Source organism: Canis lupus, chromosome 14, assembly GCF_011100685.1.
Source record: "Canis lupus familiaris isolate Mischka breed German Shepherd chromosome 14, alternate assembly UU_Cfam_GSD_1.0, whole genome shotgun sequence".
Lineage (NCBI taxonomy): Eukaryota > Metazoa > Chordata > Mammalia > Carnivora > Canidae > Canis > Canis lupus.
Window position 1 is genome coordinate 6,407,030 of NC_049235.1, and position 21,593 is coordinate 6,428,622.

General features: G+C 48.8%; 2 protein-coding genes across 4 annotated transcripts in view; one reads left to right on the forward strand and one right to left on the reverse strand.

Annotated features, from left to right (window-relative positions):
• Window positions 1-9,059, forward strand: part of CEP41 (centrosomal protein 41) — a 55,310-nt gene extending 46,251 nt beyond the window's left edge. For all 3 annotated transcript variants that reach the window (XM_038556506.1, XM_038556508.1, XM_038556507.1), the window contains 5 exons: window positions 429-580; window positions 992-1,059; window positions 2,151-2,265; window positions 2,725-2,940; window positions 3,625-9,059. In XM_038556506.1, coding sequence (XP_038412434.1) covers window positions 429-580; window positions 992-1,059; window positions 2,151-2,265; window positions 2,725-2,940; window positions 3,625-3,773 — 700 coding nt within the window. In that variant the 3' untranslated portion in view covers window positions 3,774-9,059. The remainder of the gene's footprint in view (window positions 1-428; window positions 581-991; window positions 1,060-2,150; window positions 2,266-2,724; window positions 2,941-3,624) is intronic.
• A 4,692-nt stretch (window positions 9,060-13,751) lies between these two features.
• Window positions 13,752-20,365, reverse strand: CPA1 (carboxypeptidase A1). Its single transcript, XM_038556509.1, has 10 exons — window positions 20,212-20,365; window positions 19,649-19,730; window positions 19,000-19,233; window positions 18,733-18,834; window positions 18,077-18,178; window positions 17,789-17,899; window positions 17,033-17,123; window positions 16,329-16,528; window positions 15,848-15,932; window positions 13,752-14,022 (listed from the first exon to the last, which is right to left on the reverse strand). The coding sequence occupies exons 1-10, from the start codon at window positions 20,274-20,276 to the stop codon at window positions 13,835-13,837; spliced, it is 1,260 nt and encodes a 419-aa protein (XP_038412437.1). The 5' UTR covers window positions 20,277-20,365; the 3' UTR covers window positions 13,752-13,834.
• Window positions 20,366-21,593: the final 1,228 nt, after the last annotated feature.

Below are 21,593 nucleotides of genomic sequence, written 5' to 3' on the forward strand. Positions count from 1 at the left end.
TTCTTGTCCTGTCACCCTTACTCTTTCCCCTTCTGCTCTGCTTTCTTACACGCCTTACAATTCCATTAGATTAACTGTTGGCCTCTTTCTTTTGCTGAATGCTGTCCTTTTTGCTGGAGGTGGCATGTGTCCTACAGTTTCTGCCCCTCAGCCATGTTAATGACCTAACATTCTCTGAAGGTGAGTATGGATGGACACGTGGGTCCCTTCTTTGGGGTCCAGTGTGATAGAATAGAAATCCATACGGTCCTGCAACAGTCGAGCATTCAGAGGCAGAACTGAGACACCATATACATTTTCCTTTGAAGTGTCCTCTGAAAAGACACTGAGCACTCTCTGGCTATTCTGAAGAAGCACATTTGACCTTGAAGACACTCAGCCCTAACTAGTTTCTGCCGATCTACTTTTCATCTCCTTTTCACTTGCAGCGTCATCAGTGGTGTTGGGGAACTGGATCTAGACAAAGGGCTAGTGAAGAAAGCAGAGCCCAACACCAAAGACAAACCTTATCCCGACTGCCCCTTCCTGCTACTAGATGTGCGAGACAGAGATTCTTACCAGCAGTGCCACATTATTGGAGGTAAGAGAGAGAAGGCGTTCTAGTGTCTCACTGCCAAGAACAGAGCCCGTTCTGGAGTCCAGGCAGGCTTGAGCCACATCCCAGAGTCAGCAGTTAAGGACATTTTATGTTAGCCGGATGCATCGTGGGAACCTGGAAGTTGGCTCTACAGAAATGCTCTCAAAGAGGGTGGCGACATTCTCAGGTGGCTCTGGGGCCCAGTGCTAATAAATGTCAGAAATGATGACATGAAGCTTCATATTTTGTTCATAGCATCCCGTTTCTTTTCTCTCCAAAAAGTATTTAGGTTTATGGTGCATTGATTTTGCAAATATGTTTCTTTGAACTCTTAGACTTTAAACCATTCAGGAATTTGGAGCCAAGTTGTACTGAGAGCTACCAACTTCCTAAGCTTTTTTCTTCTCTTTGCAGCTTACACTTATCCAATTGCAACTCTGTCTAGAACAATGAACCCTTATTCAAATGACATTCTTGAATATGTATCCTTTGTTGCATTTTAAGGAGTTGGGTCGTTTGAGGACCTGAAGAGTCAAACTTATCATGAATCATGCTCCTAAGGAAAAAACCTCTCTAAAGGACCTTTGCTATTAATTAGCTCACTTAGCATATTTTAAAATTTGGATTCTCAGCTATTGCTGAGTATCCTGGCCATCCTGGCAGATGCTTCCAAGCCATCCTGCAGTGGGCCAAAAAACATTAGGTTAAAGGCTGTGATCTGTTGAGAGTTAGTTCTAAGACTTTTTTTTCTCTCCAGAAAGCTTTCCCAAGTAAGACCTAAGAAGTAAATTTTTGTACTTCTGTTGTAAGTATTTTCCTTCTTAAAATTTTACTTTTTTTCCTCCTAAAAATTACACAAATGGAAAATAATTTAAGCACTGGAAAACAGAAAAAAGATTGATAATCACACAATTGAACAACTCCAATTATGTTTTTCGCATATTTTATTTCCGATTGTCTTCTATGTGTTCTTTTTAACAAAGTGGAAATCATACTGTATATATAATTTAGCATTTTGACTTTTCCTCAGTACAACATATTTCCCCATGCTAACACAAGCTCTTTGTAAACCCCTTTTTTGATGTAGTGCATTCTCTTATCTTACTATATACCACATTGATTTACTAAACTCTTCCTCTCTAATGGGCTTTTAGGTGGTTCTCCCCTTTTTACCATCATAAATAAGGCTGCAGTGGAGACGTGGGACAAACAAGTTTTCTATCTCCTCACCTGTGAAATGGAGATTGTAATACCTTTCAGGGTCCTAAGAATCAAAGAGCTCAAGTGTATAAACTGTGGAACTAGTGCCATCGTGGACCATGATGATATTAGTTTATAAAAAAACAAAAACAAACAAAACCCCACCAACTCCTGTGGTTTCCATGACAGGAAAAAAATCCAGTAACTGCTGATGTGCTGGGTAAGGAGTGGGGTTGTCCCATCCTCTCTGAACTCAGGAAGGTGAACCTTGACATTTCTTTGTTCCATGGGGCGAAGGGGCGGGGGGGGGGGGGGGGGGGGGGGCGGGTCTCACAGTTCAATGTGGTCCAACCTTAACTCATGTAACTCTTAGAAAAATGCCCACGGCAAGGTCATCATTCTGTATGATGACGACGAGAGGCTGGCCAGCCAGGCGGCCACCACCATGTGTGAGCGGGGATTTGAAAACCTCTTCATGCTTTCTGGAGGTGAGTGGGCTGTATTCTGCTCAGGACAGATATTTGGGCTCACAATCCTTCAACCCCCTCCCCTATCACCCTTTTCCTGTCCACGCTCAGATTTTAGAATTCTGGAAAGAGTGAAAACCATGCTGGCTGCAAGAGGTCAGGAGTTATGTGAAACTTCCGTTAGCTCCAACAGCACATGTTTTTAATTCCTAAAATAATGCTGTTGCTTTAGGGCTCTGTGAGAAAGCTGTAATGCCGAAGAGTGGAGCAAAAGGATTTCTGGTGGAATTCTCAGAATCCCGCTTAACCACTGACATGTTCTGGTGTAATTTGCTTAATGGTGAAGCAGTTAAGATTTCATGTCCTTGCGTTGGCTTGGACCCGAAGACCAAAGATGAGGAGACATGCAGCTTCCTTTCCAGGTCTTGCCTTAGCCTCACCATGTTAATGCTGCTTTTTCTGATCCTCTTCCACACCTAGGTCTAAAAGTCTTAGCTCAGAAATTCCCAGAAGGACTGATTACGGGTTCCCTGCCAGCATCTTGCCAGCAGGCCCTTCCTCCTGGCTCTGCCCGGAAACGATCCAGCCCCAAAGTGCCGCCCCCACCAGCTGAGAACAAGTGGAGATTTACTCCAGAAGACTTAAAAAAGATAGAATATTACCTGGAAGAGGATCAGGGTCCTACGGACAATCCTAGTAAGATATTTTGACCTTTAGAGATAATGTTTTCTGTAGTGGAGATTTGCAGCTTTGACTATCACCTCATCATGTGAAAAGTTTGATCTCTTATATTCAGGTTCTTAAAATATTTGCAGGGGGAGGGGCAGTGTGCAGGTGCTGTGTGGGGAGAGGTGGAAGCCGACGTGGTGACCCCAGGTTGTGGGAAGAATTAGATGTTGCACATAGAGAAGGAGAAAGGATTTATCAGTCAGATAACGTGTATTTCAGGCAGAGTTGAGCTAAACTGAGGCGCCCAGATTCCCTCTCCGATGAGTTTTGTTTCCCCTCTGCGGCTTCTGGGCACCTTGAAACCCCACCCAGAGTTCCCTTGGGCACACCACTTTCCTTTCTCTTTCCCCTAATCCCTCCTGTAACCGGCTCCAAGAAGGAATGAAGGCCAGGCCAGGTTGGTTGGGGATAACCGAGAGGGAGGGAAAAAAAAAAAGCTCTCTAGGCTTCCTTTCATCCATGCACATTCCCCACCTTCAAGTTAATCTCAAGGATGAAGAGTAGGTTTTAGCCTAAAGTAGACGCTGAATAGGACTTCATTATCTTAAAAGTGGTTGTACCCTAAGACTTCATTAGCTTAAAAGTATACTTGGCAGGTTGTGCCTAGAGTCACTCTTGCAGCTCTACGCCTCGCTTTCTTGCTCCCTTCAGGCCGGCTGAGCCAAGCTAACGCCTCCGGAAGAGACTCCAAGGCTCCAGGCACCCGCAGCGGTCAGACCCTCCCGGCTGGGGGCCCTGGCGGCCCCCCGAATGCCCGTTCGCTCAGCAGTGGCCACCTGCAAGGCAAACCCTGGAAGTAAAGACTTTGTCTGTCTTAGATGAATAAATACTTTTCTTCTCCTTTCGGAATCCCTGAGCAGTTCCCAAGTTGGTCATTTTCAGAAACTGCTGCAGAGGACAGACCACGCACGCCATGTGTGACAGGCCCTCCTCCCTCTGCCCAGGTCCAGCTCCTTTCCTGAATCCAGCTCGCAAGGAGTTTTACAAAAACCAGAGGCATGACAGGCTCTAGTGTCCTCCTTGTTGTTTACAGAATATTTAAGTTCTGAAACTGAGTAGGAAAAAAAGAGTCTAATTTTTTAGGCCTTTCTTTTAAAATAAGGTCCAGCCTGTATTGGTTGATGTCCAGCATTGTTTTATACATTCTTCATTCACATCTTGTGCATTCTTCCCAACCAGTTCTTTTTCACTCACTGTTCTGGGTTTCATGAAGGTTCTGTGAGGCTGGTGCCTGGAGTGTTGCTCAGTGTTCAGGTTTGGTTGAGCGACTCTCACCCTCCTCGAGTGTTCCTCCTCCCCGGATGTTTTCCTGAACCAGCACCCTGACGATGTGTGCTCAGCTGCCTTCACACGGGGCATGAGGGCCCCTCCCAGGAAAGCCCGTCCACTGTATGGGGCTGTGAAGGGCCGGGAAGCCCTCCCCCTTCCCCCTCCCCCCACCCCGCTGCCCTCCTCCCCCCCACACCTGCCCCTCGTCTGCTGTCAGTTCATTGGTGGTAAACTTCCATTCCGGCTTTGGTCGGTCCATCCTAGATGGATCGGAATTACGGCCACTTGAAAACATAGCTTCAGTTGGGCAGCGGCAGGCCCACAAGGTGAGGACGTGTCCCGGTCCTCCATCAGGGCTGACAGTCCCTTTGAGCCCCAGCTTAAAAATACAGTATTAGTCTAATTGAGTAATTAGTGCAATTTCCTGCTTACTTTTCATTCTCATGACTGAGCTGTGATTAGGAGGTTGTGATTATAGATTCTGGTTTAGGCCAGAATTTTGAATCAGCATTAATTGAATTGCTAGGTGACTGACATTCATTCCATTTAATTGGGGGGAACAAAAGACCGCAGGTAAGGATGAGGGACTCCGAAATGATCAGGCAAAGGGAAAGAGCCTTGTTAATTTTTATGGTCTGTGATCTGTAGCTGTGATAAGGGACCAAGGAATAAATTGCGCCCTTTGTCATGGCAACCAGCTTCTGAAAAGCCAACTGAAAATTGCCTATCCTTAGGTGGTTCCTGCTGCCGGGTAAGATTTGCCTTAACAGGACTATTTTTCTCTCCACCAAAAAAAAAGAAAAGAAAAAGTACTGCAGTATTTCTAGCGTGGGGGGCTGTGTTTGTAAGAGAAATAAAGGTAATAAATATCTCGTAGAGACATATGGAAAAATAACTTTCAGATTCAGCCCAGTCCTGTTTTAGTGTGTTTATTCTTCTCTACTTGATTTCCAAAGCACAACATATTCCGATGCTTTAGAAATCAAACAAACCAGGGACATTGTTCAGATGTCAAGCCGTGCCCAATTTTCCACAAGATTCAAGAATCTTGTATAAAATGCAGCCAACGTACACATAGCTTTAATGAGGAGCCTGTCATGTTTCCCCATAAATTTATTGCCTGAGACTTAGTTCAGCCTTTTGCTAATGCCAGAATGCTCTGGCTTTTTATTTTCTTTACGGCATAGATTTTAAAAAATGCAAATTTTTCCACACTCCACTTTCTCCTGGCATGGACAAGATTTTCAGCCATTTATGACGCATATACATTTCTCTCTGTAACAAAGTTCTGTTTATGCCATTTTAAAGTTGACTAGTCAGGAGTTTAGATTTCCCCCCCTCAATTCTACTTTGAAAACAATGGTAGTTCCCCCTTTGTTCCTCCTCTGCATTCCGATCACCAAACCCCCTTAGAGTGTTAGAACCTACTGTATATATGTGGAAGTCACTGTAGCCAAACCTCTTAGAATCGCTGTGCATTTAGCTGAGACATCTGGCGGGTTGAATATATTTATGTGTGTTTCTCCATAGTGCTTTGCCTGTTGGTAAGGATTTTAAATAGCTACCCCTCAAAGACCTGTTCTGATTCTCCTCTTTCTGTGTTAAGTGTCCACTTGCAGATAGTTTTTGCATGGTTAGGTTATTGCTTCGAACATTCTGCTTTACTAGCTTCTTCATTAGATTAACTGACATGTATTATTTAAGTGATCAGTGTTACTCTGTGCAATTATGGATGTCGAAGATTAAAGGACATAGTTATTAACTTGTTGTTTGCTTTTAATATGCCAAGATTTGCAGACTTCTCTCTTCCTCTCTGTTGAGATGGTTTGGGGGAGCCGCGAGCCTGAGGTGATTTGAGAGCATACCTCTTTTAACTGCATCTCCCAAGAAGGCACATATTCTTTGTATAAAGAAAATCAGGACATCATTCCAGCTAGGGTAGGAGACGTTAGCCCTCTACACAGAAGGCCTGGGTTTCTCCTCCTGCTCAGGCAGGGACTGATTGTCCCTTAAGCACATCACAGCAGGAGTCAGTGTTCCAGGGATTGATGGGCTGCCCTTGCCTGGGAACTTGTGAAACTCCCCCTGCCCCCCCCACTCACGATGGTAGGTGCTTTAATGATGTACAGCTGCAGCTCCACCTAAGCATTGATGGCCAATGTCTAAATAATACGTTCCGTGCTTTAAAGGTGTGTGTATTTCAGGAAAGGAAAAAAGGCAAGGAAGTAAGAAAAGGAGTGAGGGATGGGGAGGGGAAGCTACATTACTCATTCGAAAATAAAAAGCACATCTTGGGCTGTAATAATGCCAGGTTTAATCTACTGAAAGGCGGAATGATGCAAATGGCCTCAAAGTAATTTTATATTTTACCTTTAGTAGAAAAACCAGAATCAAGGCAGTCATATTGGACTTGGCGTAAATCAGAATTATAAGAGAACAAGTAGTGTTCATTAGCTGCTGAGGGATCTTTCCCTGTGGTGCTATCGAGATTATATACAAATTATTATTTTTTTAAGATTTTTTATTTATTCATTCATGAGAGACACAGAGAGAGAGAGAGAGAGGCAGAGACACAGGCAGAGGGAGAAGCAGGCTCCATGCAGGGAGCCCGATGTGGGACTTGATTCCAGGACTCCAGGATCATGCCCTGGGCTGAAGGCAAGCTCTAAACCACTAAGCCACCCAGGCGTCCCTATACAAAAATTCTTAAGACTCTAGGCCACTCACCAAGAAAACAGAACAAAACAAAAACCTTCTTTTCCCTAATTCCCTAGTGGAATATCAGTGAAATCAGAGTCCTAGGCTAGGAAGAAAGATGTAGGTAATTTTTCTTGTGTTGGTTTTGGTTTCTGTCATGTTACATATCGGTTATAGATTCTGTCTTTATGTTATCCGACATTTGGCAAGGGGCAGGATAATTAATTTCTGTCCACCTAGATTTACATCCACAACTCCTTCCTTGCCCTACCCCCATGATTATCATAGAGAGCCTTTCTTTCCCTGGTTGCAGAATGCTGTCAGTGTCTTTCCTATGCGTTCAGATTCTTCACAATTCTTTCAAAGATATGGTTCCCATAATTATTTTCCCTCCTCCTCCTCCTCCTCCTCCTCCTCCTCCTCCTCCTCCTCCTCCTCCTCCTTCTTCTTCTTCTTCTTCTTCTTCTTCTTCTTCTTCTTCTTCTTTTTTTACAAGAAACATCAGACACATAGATAATAAATAATTCATCAGTTTAATTATGCAGGCATGATGATAGCTTATATGCAGTTCAATTAATTTTTTGCTTAACAAATATGTTATTTCCTATACTGTGCTTCCAGAGTGTTCAGAATACATTTGGATAGTAATACTTACCTAAAATTGTGGTAATTATTGACATTGTTATTGTGGTGTCCTTAAATTGATACATAAATCAGTTATAGCATGGAAAATATAATGGTGGAAATTTGTTGGCATTGCATTCTGACAAAACAGGAAACAGTGCATGATTTTATGTGTGTTTACAAAACTGTGTTTGTCACACTGCGATCCCCTTAAAAAGTCTCACTCTCTGAAGCTGATCTGCCTTTGTTCTGAATGCAGAAGCAAACTCTCTTCGCCTGTGTAACATCTTGGAGCATCTGGTAAAACGCATGGTAAATAGAGGACACTTATTAAATAGGCCACTATTGACTTATGGACTGCCTTTTTCAAAGGATGCAAATATGTCTTCTATTCGTCATTATTTTGACTATAAGCTCCCAGAGGGTGAAAATCACCAGCGATATGACAGTGACCTTTAGTAAGTGGGTGTGAATAAATGAATTGAACCTGTCAAGACTGAAATCGGGGATGTAGGGCCATTATGGTGGCCACTCAATGCTGGCCTGCCATCCCGGAGACCCAGAGAGCTCGTTATCTTTTGTCCCCATGTACATCCTTTGCTTTTGTAGGAGAGGCATTCACAAGCTGGAGATTTTTAGATTACCCACTGCAGGGGGCACCCTAGGAGCTGTTAGGGGTATTATTATTACCCTGGCTGTCTACAGTCAGCCAGGCCTATTTTCATGCCCCCTCACCCCACCCCCTGGCTGAAAGTAGCCTTCAGAATTCATCAGACACAGGTTGCACACCGTCCCCATCTGAAAGCAGGTTCTTTTTCTCTTTTGTTTCAAATCTTGAAGCTTTCCGGATAATAATCCTAGCAAACGCGTGGAGAGCTTACTCTGTGTTAGGCAGTGTTCCTAGACTCTTCCATATGTGTTTTGACTCATTCGGTTCTCACAACAGTCCCATGAGGTGGGTGCCCCATTTTCAGGTGACGTGGCTGAGGAGCAGGTGGAAATTAAGCAAGTCGCCTGGAGCCCGAGCCTCTGAGCTAACAGGTGAGAAGCCAGGAGCCAGCCTGCAAGCTGTGGCTTCCCAGCCAGTTGGTTGGGCCACTGGACGCCCTGCTTCCCTCAGCCTTGCCCTCCCTCGGTGACGCCCCCGCAACTCACCAACGTGAATGTAACCTTCCCCTGGGTGTCATCTTCCCTTCCCTCCTTGTCACCTGAGCTCCCACCACAAGCCATCCTCCTCGGCCAGCGCAAAAGGCAACAGGAAGTCAGAGACAGCACGTCTGCTCCCAGGAGCATGTCCTTTCCACAAATCCACCGTCGGTGTCCAGGGACCCGTCTCGAGGACAGATGCACCAGGGTCTCTGAGATCTGTTGCATGTCGAAATGAACACTCATGAGGCCTCACTTAAGGAGTTCCAAACTTCTAACCTGACTGTTGGAGAAGAAATGGGCTGCTTCCATAGATCAAACTATTCAGTTAATAAACCATATTGCTATGATTTGTGTCTGATCTTTTCTTTCCTCTTTGGTGACATCTCTGATTTAGGCTGAGACAGAAGTTGGGTGAATTGGCTCCTGGCCACAGGCCTGGGTCTCGTGGGAGGAAGCAGGGGCCAACCTCCGTCTCTGGCTGTGTTCACTGAGCGCTTGTTCCCCTGAACGCTTCTGAAAATGTAGCAGAATGACACTACTGCGGTTGCGCAGGAGACTTCTAATTTTCTTCGTTTGCGTTTGGCAATAAACATTTGGCAGTCTCGGTCTCTGGGTTTGTTAGGTGATGCTCACAATTTGAGTTGCCAAATTAATGCAGATCCTGAAAGCTTTAGGGGGAAATTCATGACCTTTTGACAGTTTTCCAGATTTGACGCGTACTCTGTGCCTCCTGCTCAGAGTTCTTCCTTCACGTGGCCAACTTGAACATTACGGTTGATTGTATCAGTTTACCATAAGTAGTATCTTGAGCTGAGTATGTTCGCAGAATGATGTTTCTGTCCTTAGAGCAAGAGTCCTTCTGCATCCTCAAACCCACCTAGCTCCACTTGCCCTTGCAAAACACTTGCTGAGATGATGAATAGCACTGCACTGGATGAGGGACCAGTGAGGTCATATCTGGATTGTGTTCAATGACATTTCAATTTTAACTTAAAGCCAAAACCAGAAATCTCCACGTGTATTTCTGAGTGTTAATTCAAGAGGCCACCTGAAGTAATCTCATGGACCACCGGCGGCCCACAGGCCACATTGAGAACCAGATATAACGGTGTATGACAAAAGCCAAATGAGTTCATTTAAAGATAAAGATTTTTGAAAAGCCCCGGAGACTAGGCATTAGCATAATCAATTCCCCAGATTGCTGCTGGAACCGAATGTGAGCAGAAAGGGCTCTTGGGGATTTTCATCTGAGCTATGGCAGACTGCTCAGGGAACAGCCACTAACTGGAAGCAGGAGAACCCCCTTCCCTTGGTAGAAACACAGCTGCTTCCAGCTCTATCTGGAGTATAAATTTTTCTGAAGATAAGACACATTGTTCTGGGCAAGATGGTGAAATAGGATGCCAGAGCAGAAGAGATGAGTCGAAGCAAATTATAAAAAAGAATCTGGGCACAGATTAAGATGGGCATAAAATGTTTGATGTTAAGTTGATTCCATATAACTTTATTCACAGGTTAATTGGTGTGTTTTAAATAGTTGTTTGTTAGGGTTTTTTCCCCTCCTGATTATAAAAGCTTTTTGCAAGAAATTCAGAAAAAAGGAAAACTACAACCACCACTACCCAGGGTGACCCCGGATATTACTGGGGGATATATCCTTCCCGGCATTGTGTATATGTGTATGTGTGTGTTTCAAACAAGGATGAGATTCATACCCAACATACTATTTTGCAACCCAGTTATTTTTTTAAACAACTGTATAGAAGTGTAAATCACATACTATAAAATCTACACATTTTTAAGTACGCAATTCAGTGATGTTCAGCAGATTTACAGAGTTGTGCAACAATTACCACAATCCTGTTTTAGAATGTTTCCACCTGGGATCCCTGGGTGGCGCAGCGGTTTGGCGCCTGCCTTTGGCCCAGGGCGTGATCCTGGAGACCCGGGATCGAATCCCACATCGGGCTCCCGGTGCTTGGAGCCTGCTTCTCCCTCTGCCTGTGTCTCTGCCTCTCTCTCTCTCTCTGTGACTATCATAAATAATAAATAAAGGAAAAAAAAATCTAGAATGTTTCCACCGTATTGTTGGCTTCTTTCACTTAGTATTAGTGACCCATTTCCCCAATGTCAACACAGTCTGTGGTGGCCTCACGATATTCCATTGTTTAAACATGTCATATGGGTATCAATACTGGTATCTATATAGATTCTTTTCCTTTTCAGTCAATTTTGTATTATTACAGCCTTGTACATACCTGTATTTGAACTTGTCCGAATATGTTTATAAAATAAATTTCTCCAAGTGGACTTTCTGGGTCAAAGCAACAATACATTTGAAATTTTGTTTTATATTGCCACCCCCACTACCGCCCACGGGAAGGTGGCGTAAATCTATCCTCACACCAGTAGTATATGGCAGGTCTTATTTCTTTATACTCTTGATAACACTGAGGTGTCAGTCCTTTTATTCTTTGTCAATCTGATGGCAGAAAAATGATCCCTTTGCTTTTGTCTAATGTACAAAAAATCACTCAGGATCAGTATCTCTCATACGTTTATTGGCTTTTTCTGTTTCTTCTTTTGGGAATTGCTTATTTTTCTTTTGAAATGGTAGTCCTTTTTACTTAACCCTTTTGCTCATAAGAACTCTTTTGCCCTCAAGATTTTTAATGCTTTTCCATATATGTTGCAATATTTTATAAAATTATTTTTTCTCTTTTAGCTTTATGTTTCTATAAAATAAAATTTTTAGGGATGCCTGGGTGACTCCGTGGTTGAGCATCTGCCTTTGGCTCGGGGTGGGATCCTGAAGTCCAGGATCAAGTCCCACATCAGGCTCCCCAGAGGGAGTCTGCTTATCCCTCTGCCTATGTCTGCCTCTCTCTGTGTCTCTCATGAATAAATAAATAAAAGCTTTAAAAATAAATAAGTTAATTAAATGAAATTTTTACCCACAGATTTGTAAAAATATACATCTGCAAATAAAATGTAAACCTCTTCCTACACTTCAAAATACAAAAAAAAAAAAAAGAAAAAATAGTATTAACAAGTTCCCTGTCTCCATTTAACAAGTATTTATTAGGTGCCTTGTATGTGCCATGTATTTGGCCAACCAGCAGGGATTAGGTGTTGAATAAAATAATGCAATCTCTTCCCTCATGGAATTTTCATTCTGGTGTTCATTCCTTATCTTGTCAGGAGCCTCACTTTCTAAACTACAAGTCAGGGAGTTCAAGATAACGCAGAAGCCTACACTATACAGATTATAAAATTCATGAGTTTGTTCATTAGTAAAAGTAGAAAACATTCACTCAATTCTTACTGGGCATGCAACTACTTTTGGTGGTTTTGGAGATTGAATGCCAAGCAAAGTGGTGCCCGCTATCAGGAAGCACAATTATTTTGAATTAAGCAATTCTATCCTTGAAGTCTAAGTAATCAATTTTGTAAGATACTGTCCTTGCTAACTTAATAATTTTTGTTTATCCATCTTAAGCAAAAAATAAGATCAGCTTTTTATTTGTCCAAACTGAGCCATTAAAGTGGGTTTCAGCTTATCTACATAGATTGAATGGAAATGTTTCCCAAAAGATAACTTGAAGTGTTATAAAATCATTTTTCTGTAAAGACTAAAACACTTGGGTGCCTATGTGGCTCAGTCGGTTAAGAGTCTGCCTTCAGCTCAGGTATGATCTCAGGGTCCTGGGATCGAGCCCCACATTGGGCTCCCTGCTCTCAAGGAAGAGTCTGCTTCTCTCTCTCCCTCTGCCCTTCCCCCCAGCTTATGCTCTCTCTCTCGCTCTTTCTCACACACACATAAAATCTTTAAAAAAAGACTGAAAAAAAAAGACTGAAACAACATTTTACTTGCCTCATAAACCTACATATGTATAATTTTATCTATACTATACATATAGTCTCCCTCATACTTTTTGTTTTTTCAAATGTTGGGTAGCAAAACAAAAAAACAAAGAATAGAGCATTTGACCTGAGGAAAAGATAAGACTTTCAAGTCCTTGGAGCTGTGTGCACTATAACACCTCCCTGGCTCACACAGGGGAAGGCCTCCATCTTCAACCCCAGCTTCCCTCTTTGGGGAGCTACCTGTACACACACCCTCACCCTCTTCCCAGTGATGTCTGCAGGAGTAACCCCCTACTCCATATTTGCATCTGAAGAGAATTGGAAGAAACACAAGGTAGATTCTTGCCTTGAAAAAAGCTGAGATACCCAGTGTACCGTGGTGCTAGCACTAAAGGTGATATCACAGCCATCAAGATCCCCACGCCAAAGGAGAAAAGCCAGTAAGTTTTAGGAGCTATGGAGACTATCAAAAGGAGAGCCTTATACTTGAGGAATTTTGCAAATGGTAAGGGAGTGGTGGTGAGTGAAACAGGAGAGGAAGTGGAGACCGTGTGCGGAAGGATGCTAGAAAGGACGTGGCGTATGAAAATAAAGCTACTTTTGTCCCTAAAAGCAAAAGTCTTGGTGATGTACTGCAATTAACAAAATGTTCTGGGATTGGGGTTTGTTCTCTATCTTCAGTGAATTATTTCATTGAACCTAATTGTTTTCTTCTGATTTAATTCAAGAGCAGGAGACCATATTTTGCTTTATAGAAATTTGCTTGGCCTGCTGCAGTATCTCTTTGGGACAGCGGTGGCCACCAGGATTATTCCATCCCATACTCAGAGTTATTGCTTCTGTAGATAAATGGACCCAACTAGCTCTGCTATTGTACAAGCCGAATGCCTCACCACTGCAGGGTGCCCGGCATTTGGTTAGCAGCTGTGGCTGCTGCTTGCTACTAAGGTATGAACAAATCACCCTACTGATGAGCTGAGCTCAGGGTGGTCTAATTAAAACAAATGCCACTTGGATACAACTTCAGAGGACCTTGGAATGCAGGGGAATTCAGGGGTCATCTAGTCCAGCCACCCACACATTTCCAGCGAGGCCTGTAGGAACTAAATCACTTCTGCCCCAGCTTGGAAAGGCGGACAGGCCATATATGTTCCTACACGCAAGCCCCCGGATTCTGATCCATGGACGTTCAAACTTTATTTGGTTGCATGGGTGGGGCCAGAGAGGAGGAAGAGGAGGGTGGTGAAGGGCCAGTTCAGTAGGGGTGATTCAGGGTGTGCTCCATGATGGTCCGAAGCGCCAGCCACGTCTCCTGGGCCGTGGGGATGATCTGAGAGGCCGGCAGCAGGAAGCCGTAGCGCCCCGTGTCCCGGAGCTCGAAGGTGAAGGAGTACTTGATGCCCTGGCTGTAGGTCCAGTCAACAGTGCTTCCACTGGCTTGGTCTAGGGCGGGAGCAGATGCCAGAGGGCAAATGTCAATCACTTTGACACATTAATATGGGCTGGGCCATGGTCCAGAGCCCCGAGCCTCACGCAGGGTTCACCGGGGTCAGCATCCAGTAAGTGCCTGCTGTTGACCAAGCAGCCTGGCTCCCTCCCAAGCGGCTCCCCAAAAGGGTCTCAGCTCTAGAGGCCCGGAGAGGGGCCAAGCGATGATTCTCCTAGCACAGGGGGGAATTCAAGAAAGCTCTTGCAATTGTGAAAGCCGCCCTGAAAACCACCTCCCTCCTACAGCTGCTTTGGTCAAACCTCCAAATATATCAGAGTTACCCACTTGAGTAACCAGGACTCGTCCCCTGGGGCTCTGGTCTGCAAGAGATAGTGCAAAGGGCCAGAGGCAAAGTAAAAGCCTCTTCACTGTCTTTTTGGAAAAAACTCTGCCCAGATTTGCCATTAACGGTGGGTAACGAAGTTGCTTTGAATTGGGCTGGGATGCAGGAGGCGGCTGCATATTAGAATTTAATTTGACAACAGTGAATGAAGCAAAAAACTCTGATGCAATTTGAAACCATTTCCAAACAAGGCCTGGAGTCCAAAAGCAAAACCAGCCCTAGCTAAGACTGTGGCCCACTCACCTGCTGAAACCTGGCACTCGGGGAGGAGGGGCGGAGGTATGCGAGGGTGTGTGCTGCCCTCCCACCTCCGTCCCTGCCCGGCCTCTTCAGTACTCCAGCCTCTTGGCCAGAAAACTTGTGTTCCTCAGGTCTCTGGGAGATCTGCCCCCACCCTACCTGTCCCCTATGACCCCGTGCACTCTCACCCTCCGCCATCACATGGGGCTCCATGTTGTTCCTGCTATTCCCCCAACACACCAGTCCAGGTCACATAGTAGGGCCTTTGTTCTAGAAGGTTCCTCCACCTGAAGGCTCTTTCCCCAGATAGGCTCTTCCCCAGATAGGCTCACTTCCTCATTTTCCTTCAGCACTTGCCCAAATATTACTGACTCAATGAGGCCTACCCTTTTATCCACCTCCTCAACTTCCATGCCCAGTATCCCTGATTCCCCTGACCCTGTTCTAGTTTTTCTTTTTCTCCCTTTCTTTAAAAAAAAAAAAAAAAAAAAAAAGTATTTATTTGACAGAGAGATACAGCCAGAGAGCACAAGTGAGGGGAATGGCAGAGGGAGAGGGAGAAGCAGGCTTCCCACTGAGTAGGGAGCCCAATACAGGGCTCAGATCCCAGGACCCTAGGATCATGACCTAGCTGAAGGCAGGCGCTTAACCATCTGAGCCCCCCAGGCACCCCTCTCCCTAACTTTCATCACCTAACATACTGTATCATTTATTCATGTTTATTGCCACTCTCTCTCATAGTAGGTGCTCAAAAACATTTGCTGACTTAATTCCATTTTGATGTTGCAGTAGCTCCTCCCAGGGGCATTGCATGTACAAGTGAGCTGGGGGGTGGGGGATGGAATATATTCTCTAATTGAAAGGCACCAGAGGAGGAGCATTTTTTTAGGTTGAATTTTTTAAATTGAATTTCTTGGTGATACGGAAATATCAGCAGAACCTTCCAGTCCCTCCATAAAGCTGGACATAACCCAAGACAAGGGGACAAATGTTCTCAGGGGAACTGATACAAGGTACCAAAGAAGATGAAGTTCATGTCAGAAAAGGGCCCCACTGCCCACCGAGGCACGGCTGAGAGCCCGCGCTCCCACAGCTAGGCACCCCTGGGTACTTCCTCCAGAAGGACGCTACCTCAGGCAGGAAAAGCCAGCTAAGCTTCCTCCCGGTGCCGCCCCAGAGACCATGCACCCACTTACAAATTGTTTTGATGATGCTGCCATACTTGAACTTGGTCCCATACAGAGAGGCGAGCGCTGTCACAGCAGCCTTGGCCAGCTGATCCTGCAGAAAATGCCTGTTACGGCCGGTGACACCAGGCCCCCAGAAGCGCAGGGTGGGGCCAGGCAGAGAGCGGGAGGCCCGCGGCCCCGTGGTCCTCCAGTCCCGCACGATGTCTGGCTGGCACTTCCGTCTCCACCCTCTGGAGACGGTGGCACTTTGGTCTCCACCTCTGGCCACCCTCTGGCCATGCTGCTGCTCCAAATTGATCTTAGGGCACCAGCTCCAAGTCTAGCCTCTGGCTCTGGCATGTGGCAGAGGTGACTCAACTGTGCTGTGCCTCAGTTTCCCAGACAGTGAATGAGGCTAGCCTGCCTTGCAGGTCTTCCCAAGCCATCGGGGGTCCACGGGAGAAAGGGGTGCAAGGCATAGGAGGGCAAGCAGGGGACCGGCCCATACCAGCTCTTGCTGGTCAGGGGCCGCTTCTGCTTTGTAACCGTAGGGATACAGGAGCAGCTGGGAGTAGCTGTGGATGGAGATGAAGGCCTTGATGTTTCCGTGGCTCTTCACAAAGTCCACGATGGACTTAACCTCCACTTCGGAATTGGCGAACTTGCCGTGGTAAGTCTCTGAGCAGGGGTTGCTGCTGGCTCCGGCCACTGCGGGAGGAGAAGGGGTGCGCGGCATCCGTTATGCCAAGCTGTGCGGCTTGCACAGCCTAAAGTATGGAAGTAGGGGTGCGGGTGAAGGCAGGAGGGCTCCCCCACCCCGACCCTGGGATGAAGGAGAGGCCAAAGGCCTTTTATAACCAGCGGCTGATGGATGTGTCCCGGGAGGGAAGCAGGGCTCCTCGAGCAAGACCCACTGTTGCGGTAAAGGGACCAGAGAGGGAGGGAGCTGCAGTTACCCCAGAAAACCCCTACATGGACTTGAGACCTTGATTCTGGGGCGGGGAGAGGGGCTGCGGAGAGCAGGGTGGGGGGATTCATTTCTATCAACCAGGCACAAGGAAATCTCACTGAGAGCCTCAGGAGAGGCTGCCATCCGCCCCCTCTGTCACTCTGCCCTCGGCTGGGGCAGGAGAGGCTCGGGCCTGGGACACAGGAGGGTAAGAGGCCACCCTGGGGGTCCCGGCCCTGCCTCCAAATCACACTGGGCCTTACACCCGAAGCCGGTGTCCCAGTTCCGGTTGGGATCCACTCCAACACAGGCGGAGCCCGGCGTGAGGGATCGGGTCTTGCGCCACATGCGATTCTGCAGAAGGAATCACACACTTGTGGGTCACCGGGCTGGGCTGGGATTGGGGACCCGCAGGGAGTGGCCACAACCAATGTGAAGCACCGAGATCCTATCACAGGTATGGACCTAGCATGGGTCAGAAACCACTTCCTACTGGTTGTTAGGAAGATCCACAAAGGAGGCTCTTGGCTGAAGGAGAACAGAGGGGATGGTGGATGGTGTTTGGCCAGAGGGTGCTACGGCTGGGAACGAAGGCATGAAGTGGGCCCCCACCCTACACGCTAGATTGGAGCATGCTGCACCTGCCATAAAAGTCAAATAAAGCTGGGAAATAAGGTCCAGGGCAGTGGTCTCCCCAGGGGACAACTGTGTCCCCCCATACCTGGACATCTGGCACTACCTGAAGACATTTTTGGCTCTTTCAATGGGGGGGGGTTCCTACTGGCATCTCCTAAATATTAGATCAGGATGATGCTAGACACTCTGCATGCACAGGACAGCCCCCCACACAAAGAATTCTCTGCCCCAAATGTCAAGAATACCAAGGATGAGAACCCTGGTCTAGGTCTGTTTGGCCCTCCCTCAACTTCTGGGGGTTGAGGTTAGGGGTGAGTAGTCCATGGGACTCAGAGGCCAGAGGTTCTCCCTGTTTCTCCCCAAGAATGGGAGAGAGCCTATACCTTGCTGTGAGTGAAGGCAAAACCGTCGGGGTTGGTGACAATCTCCAGGAAGATGTCCATGGAATCAAGAATGGCTGTGAGTGTGGAGTCCTGGCCATAGTCTTGTGTGATCTGGTGAGGAGTTAGGGGACAGACAGACAGAGTGGGTCAGGCCAGGCATCTGCCATGCTAACGCAGTGAACACCTGCTCCCCTTCATCCCTGCTTCTGGATGAGAGGGGAGGCCAGGGCTCCCGTGGGCCCTGACCACCCGCCCCACCAGGAAGAGCCCTCCCCTCCCCAGACTTACCTTCTTTGCAAACCAGACCCCGCTGGCCTGGGTGACCCACTCCCGGGAATGGATGCCTGTGTCGATCCAGATGGCAGGGCGTTTGCTCCCCCCCGTGCTGAACTGGACAAGAAGCACAGGGAGACCCAGTGGGGGTCCTGTCTCGGCTCCTTGAAGAGGAGCATCCCCAGGTATGCTCATCCCCAGAGGCCATCTGCTCCCCAGGTATGTCAGGGTGAGGCTCCATTTGTGGGGCCGTCACTCAGGTGGGGGAGGGGGTCTGGACAGGAATCCTGCGGGGACTTGGCCTCCAGCCTTCATATTGACCTTGGGGCAAATAGATCTCGGCCAGACCTCTGGGCCCTGCCCTTTGCTGCTGCCATTCTCTGTGGCGAATCACAATAAACCGTTTTATCCAGACTATTGTGACTCTGGGATACTTCCCACGACATGGCAGTTGGTTGGAAATACTTGAGTCACTTAAAAATGTAAGAATTCTGTGTGTACAGGGATGCATACGGCTAGACCAGCGTAGAAATTCCGCCCTTTCCAAACGTCAGCACGGGCAGTTCGTGTAACCGTGTCCTCCGGGGCCGCGGGCTCACCCACGGGGCCTGCACACGGATGTGGGTGCCCTGGCACGTGCGCCGTGAGCATTCTCACGCGGGTGCCCTCACCTTCAGCACGTAGATGGGACGGCCTTCGTAGCTGCTGCCAATCTGGAGCTTGCTGACAAGCTGCGGGTGCTCGGCCACCAGCAAGTCCAGGAAGCCATAGATCTGAGAAGGGAGAGGAGGGGGCTCCAGCTGTCGCCGCGGCCAGGCACCGGGATGCCCCCCTTCGCAGCTGCATCAGCCAACCCGCCGCGAGCCCTGTGATTCCGGGGAGCCACCACCCAGGCCACCTCGAGACACGGCAGGTGTCTGTGACCCCGGGGGCCTCACCTCCTCCAGGGTGTGGTAGGTGGCGTAGTTAAAGGTGTCGGTGGAGCGGGCCCAGGCCTGGAAGGCGAACATCTGCTCCTGCTCCTCGTCCAGCAGTGACTGCACGTCCTCGATCATGACGGTGTACCCGATGCCGTGCGCCTCCAGGAAGACTTTGACGGCCTGGCTGCTGGGGAGCGGCACTCGGACATCGATGGGGGAGCCCGGGCGGCCAGGGCCCCGCCAGAAGTCCAGCTGGGGAGGCCAAGGGCAGGCATCGCGGTGGTGAGCTGCGGCAGGGCCAGCCCCGACGCCGATGGAGCCCGACGGGGGACGGGGGGGGGGGGTGCACTGGACGGAGCCCACCGTGGCCACGGAAACGGCCCAGGAAGCACCGTGGAGGAGCTCCGAGAGGGCGGGGGAGAGAGAAGTGCTGGAAAGGATCCCTCCTCCCCGCCGATGCTCGAGGGCAGCAAAATTCTGGCACCAGGACAGGGTGGGGGTTAAATCATGTCCTAACAGGGATCAGTCCCATGGCTCCTTTCTGGGCGGCTGAGGAGACAGGGCCCAGGACCTAGGTGGCCCCAGGGGGTAGTGGCATCCTGCAGTGGGTCCAGCTGGCCTGCGAGGAACCCTGGGGCCTCTGGGAGGACTCCCCCCTCCTTCTGACCTTCAGGTGCTCCAGGTCCTCCAGCTCCTTCACCTTCTGGACCTGGGCTTCATCTACAGCAGAGATTCGGAGCACCTGGTGCCTGGGCAGAGAGGAGGGGAGATTAAGGACCTGAGCAAGCCCAAATGGCCATTCACAGTCCCCAGGTGGGAGGATGGTGACGTGGAGCAGCCTGGAACCGCCAGGCTGGGCCTCCATCCTCTAGCTGAGCTGGAGGAAGCATGAAGGGTCTTAGCAATGAGAAGCCTAAGCTCCTTGGGACCTTCTGGTCACAGCTGCGATCCCCATCCCAGTTTAGACTCTATTTGTCTCTCCAAAGCCAGCCGCCTCCTCTTCTAAAAACTTCTTCAAGCTCAGATTTCTCTAGGCCTCAGGAAGCCTGTCCCGAGGGACTGGACCCCTTCTTAGCCCTGGTCCCTGGTCAGCCTGCCTCCCGGGGTGTCTTGGTCTGCTCCTCTCTGGAGTCTTCCCATAAGTCAGCCTGCCCGTTGCCTCCAGACGCCGGCTGGGGGCCGCGTCCTCCCCTCTCCTGTGTGAGCACCCTCTTCTCTCCACACTCTTACCCCACAAAGTCCTCTTTGCCAAGGACAGCCCCTAGCAACACACTTAAAAGCAGCAGCCCCCTCATGCTGTAGCCAATTGGGAATGTCAACTGAGGCTGAGAGAAGGTCCTGGGGCCTTTTAAACTCTCCCAGGTCAGAGGACTTCCGGTTGCGCCTGAGTGTCGTCCTCCCCCTTGCACCTGGGCCCTGTCCCACGGGGAGGGAGGGTGAGAGTCCTGAGCTCTGACACCTTCTCACCCTCTCACCCTGATAAAGTGGCAGGGAACCCGGCAGCTGGGAAGATAAGCCAGGCCTCAACGCCTTGGCCATGAAGCGCCAGCCTGAGCTGTCAGCTGGGGCCGGAGGCCTCCCAGCTGGGCCCCTGCCACCCACAGCCCCGGGTACCTGCACCTGGGCTTCAGTCCTGCTTGCTGACCAGGCAGTGGAGACGGAGCCAGGCTCCGGAGCGGCCACGCCAGCTGGAGCCTTATGTGAGGCGTCCCCTTCTCCCTCACTCTAAGGGCCAGCCTTCTGTTCCTGCGACAGAGTGAGCTGGGGCTCTCTGCCCCCATCCAGCTCCTGTACCTGCTGGCTCCTCACCATACTGGCTCCGTCCTGGGCTGCCCCTCCCCTGTGCCAGGTACACCCTCCTTGGGGGTACAGCCCTCTGAAGGGCACTTCCCAGCCCCTCTCCGCCCTGCCTCGGTGGCTCTGTGGGAGTCAGGGCACAGCAGCAGCAGCTGGGGCAGAAACCCAACTCTCACCAGTGCACTCCCCTCCCCGTCCCCACCACTATAGGCTTAGGGTCGCCCTTGATGGGAACTATAACCAGATGTCATCTGAGCAGACAGCATGGTGGTAAGAAGCAGGGCCAGACCCCTGTTGGGACTGCACAGTGTACAGGAGAAACTGGAATTCACTCTGGCTCTGGATGCTGAGTTCACTGCAGAAACATCTAGCACAAATCCGCCATAATCCACGGGGTCCCCGGGGATTACCCAGCACCATCCGGGGGCCCTGCTCTGTGTCAGGGCCTCAGGCTTGGACACTGACAACAGCCAAGATTGCCCCTTCTGGTTTCCATCTGTTCCTTCCACCTCCCTATCCCACCCCCTGCCTGGCCAGCCCTCTGGTGCCAGGACAGGGTGACCCACCCCATTACCTTTACCCCCTACTCTCTCCTGAGCCTAGCTCTGAGAAGACCAGAGAACACTGAACCTATCCTTAGCAGATGTTGAGCCTCCATGAAGACTGTTTCTTTCCTCTCCGGCACCCTTGCCTGACCTCCAGGCCCCAGACAAGGCCCACCTCCTCCCGGAATCTTCCTCTGGCTTCTTTCTTGAGCTCCTGCCCCTTCTCTGAAGGCTCACCCCTTGGCTTATCCATTCTTCTGGGCCAAGCAC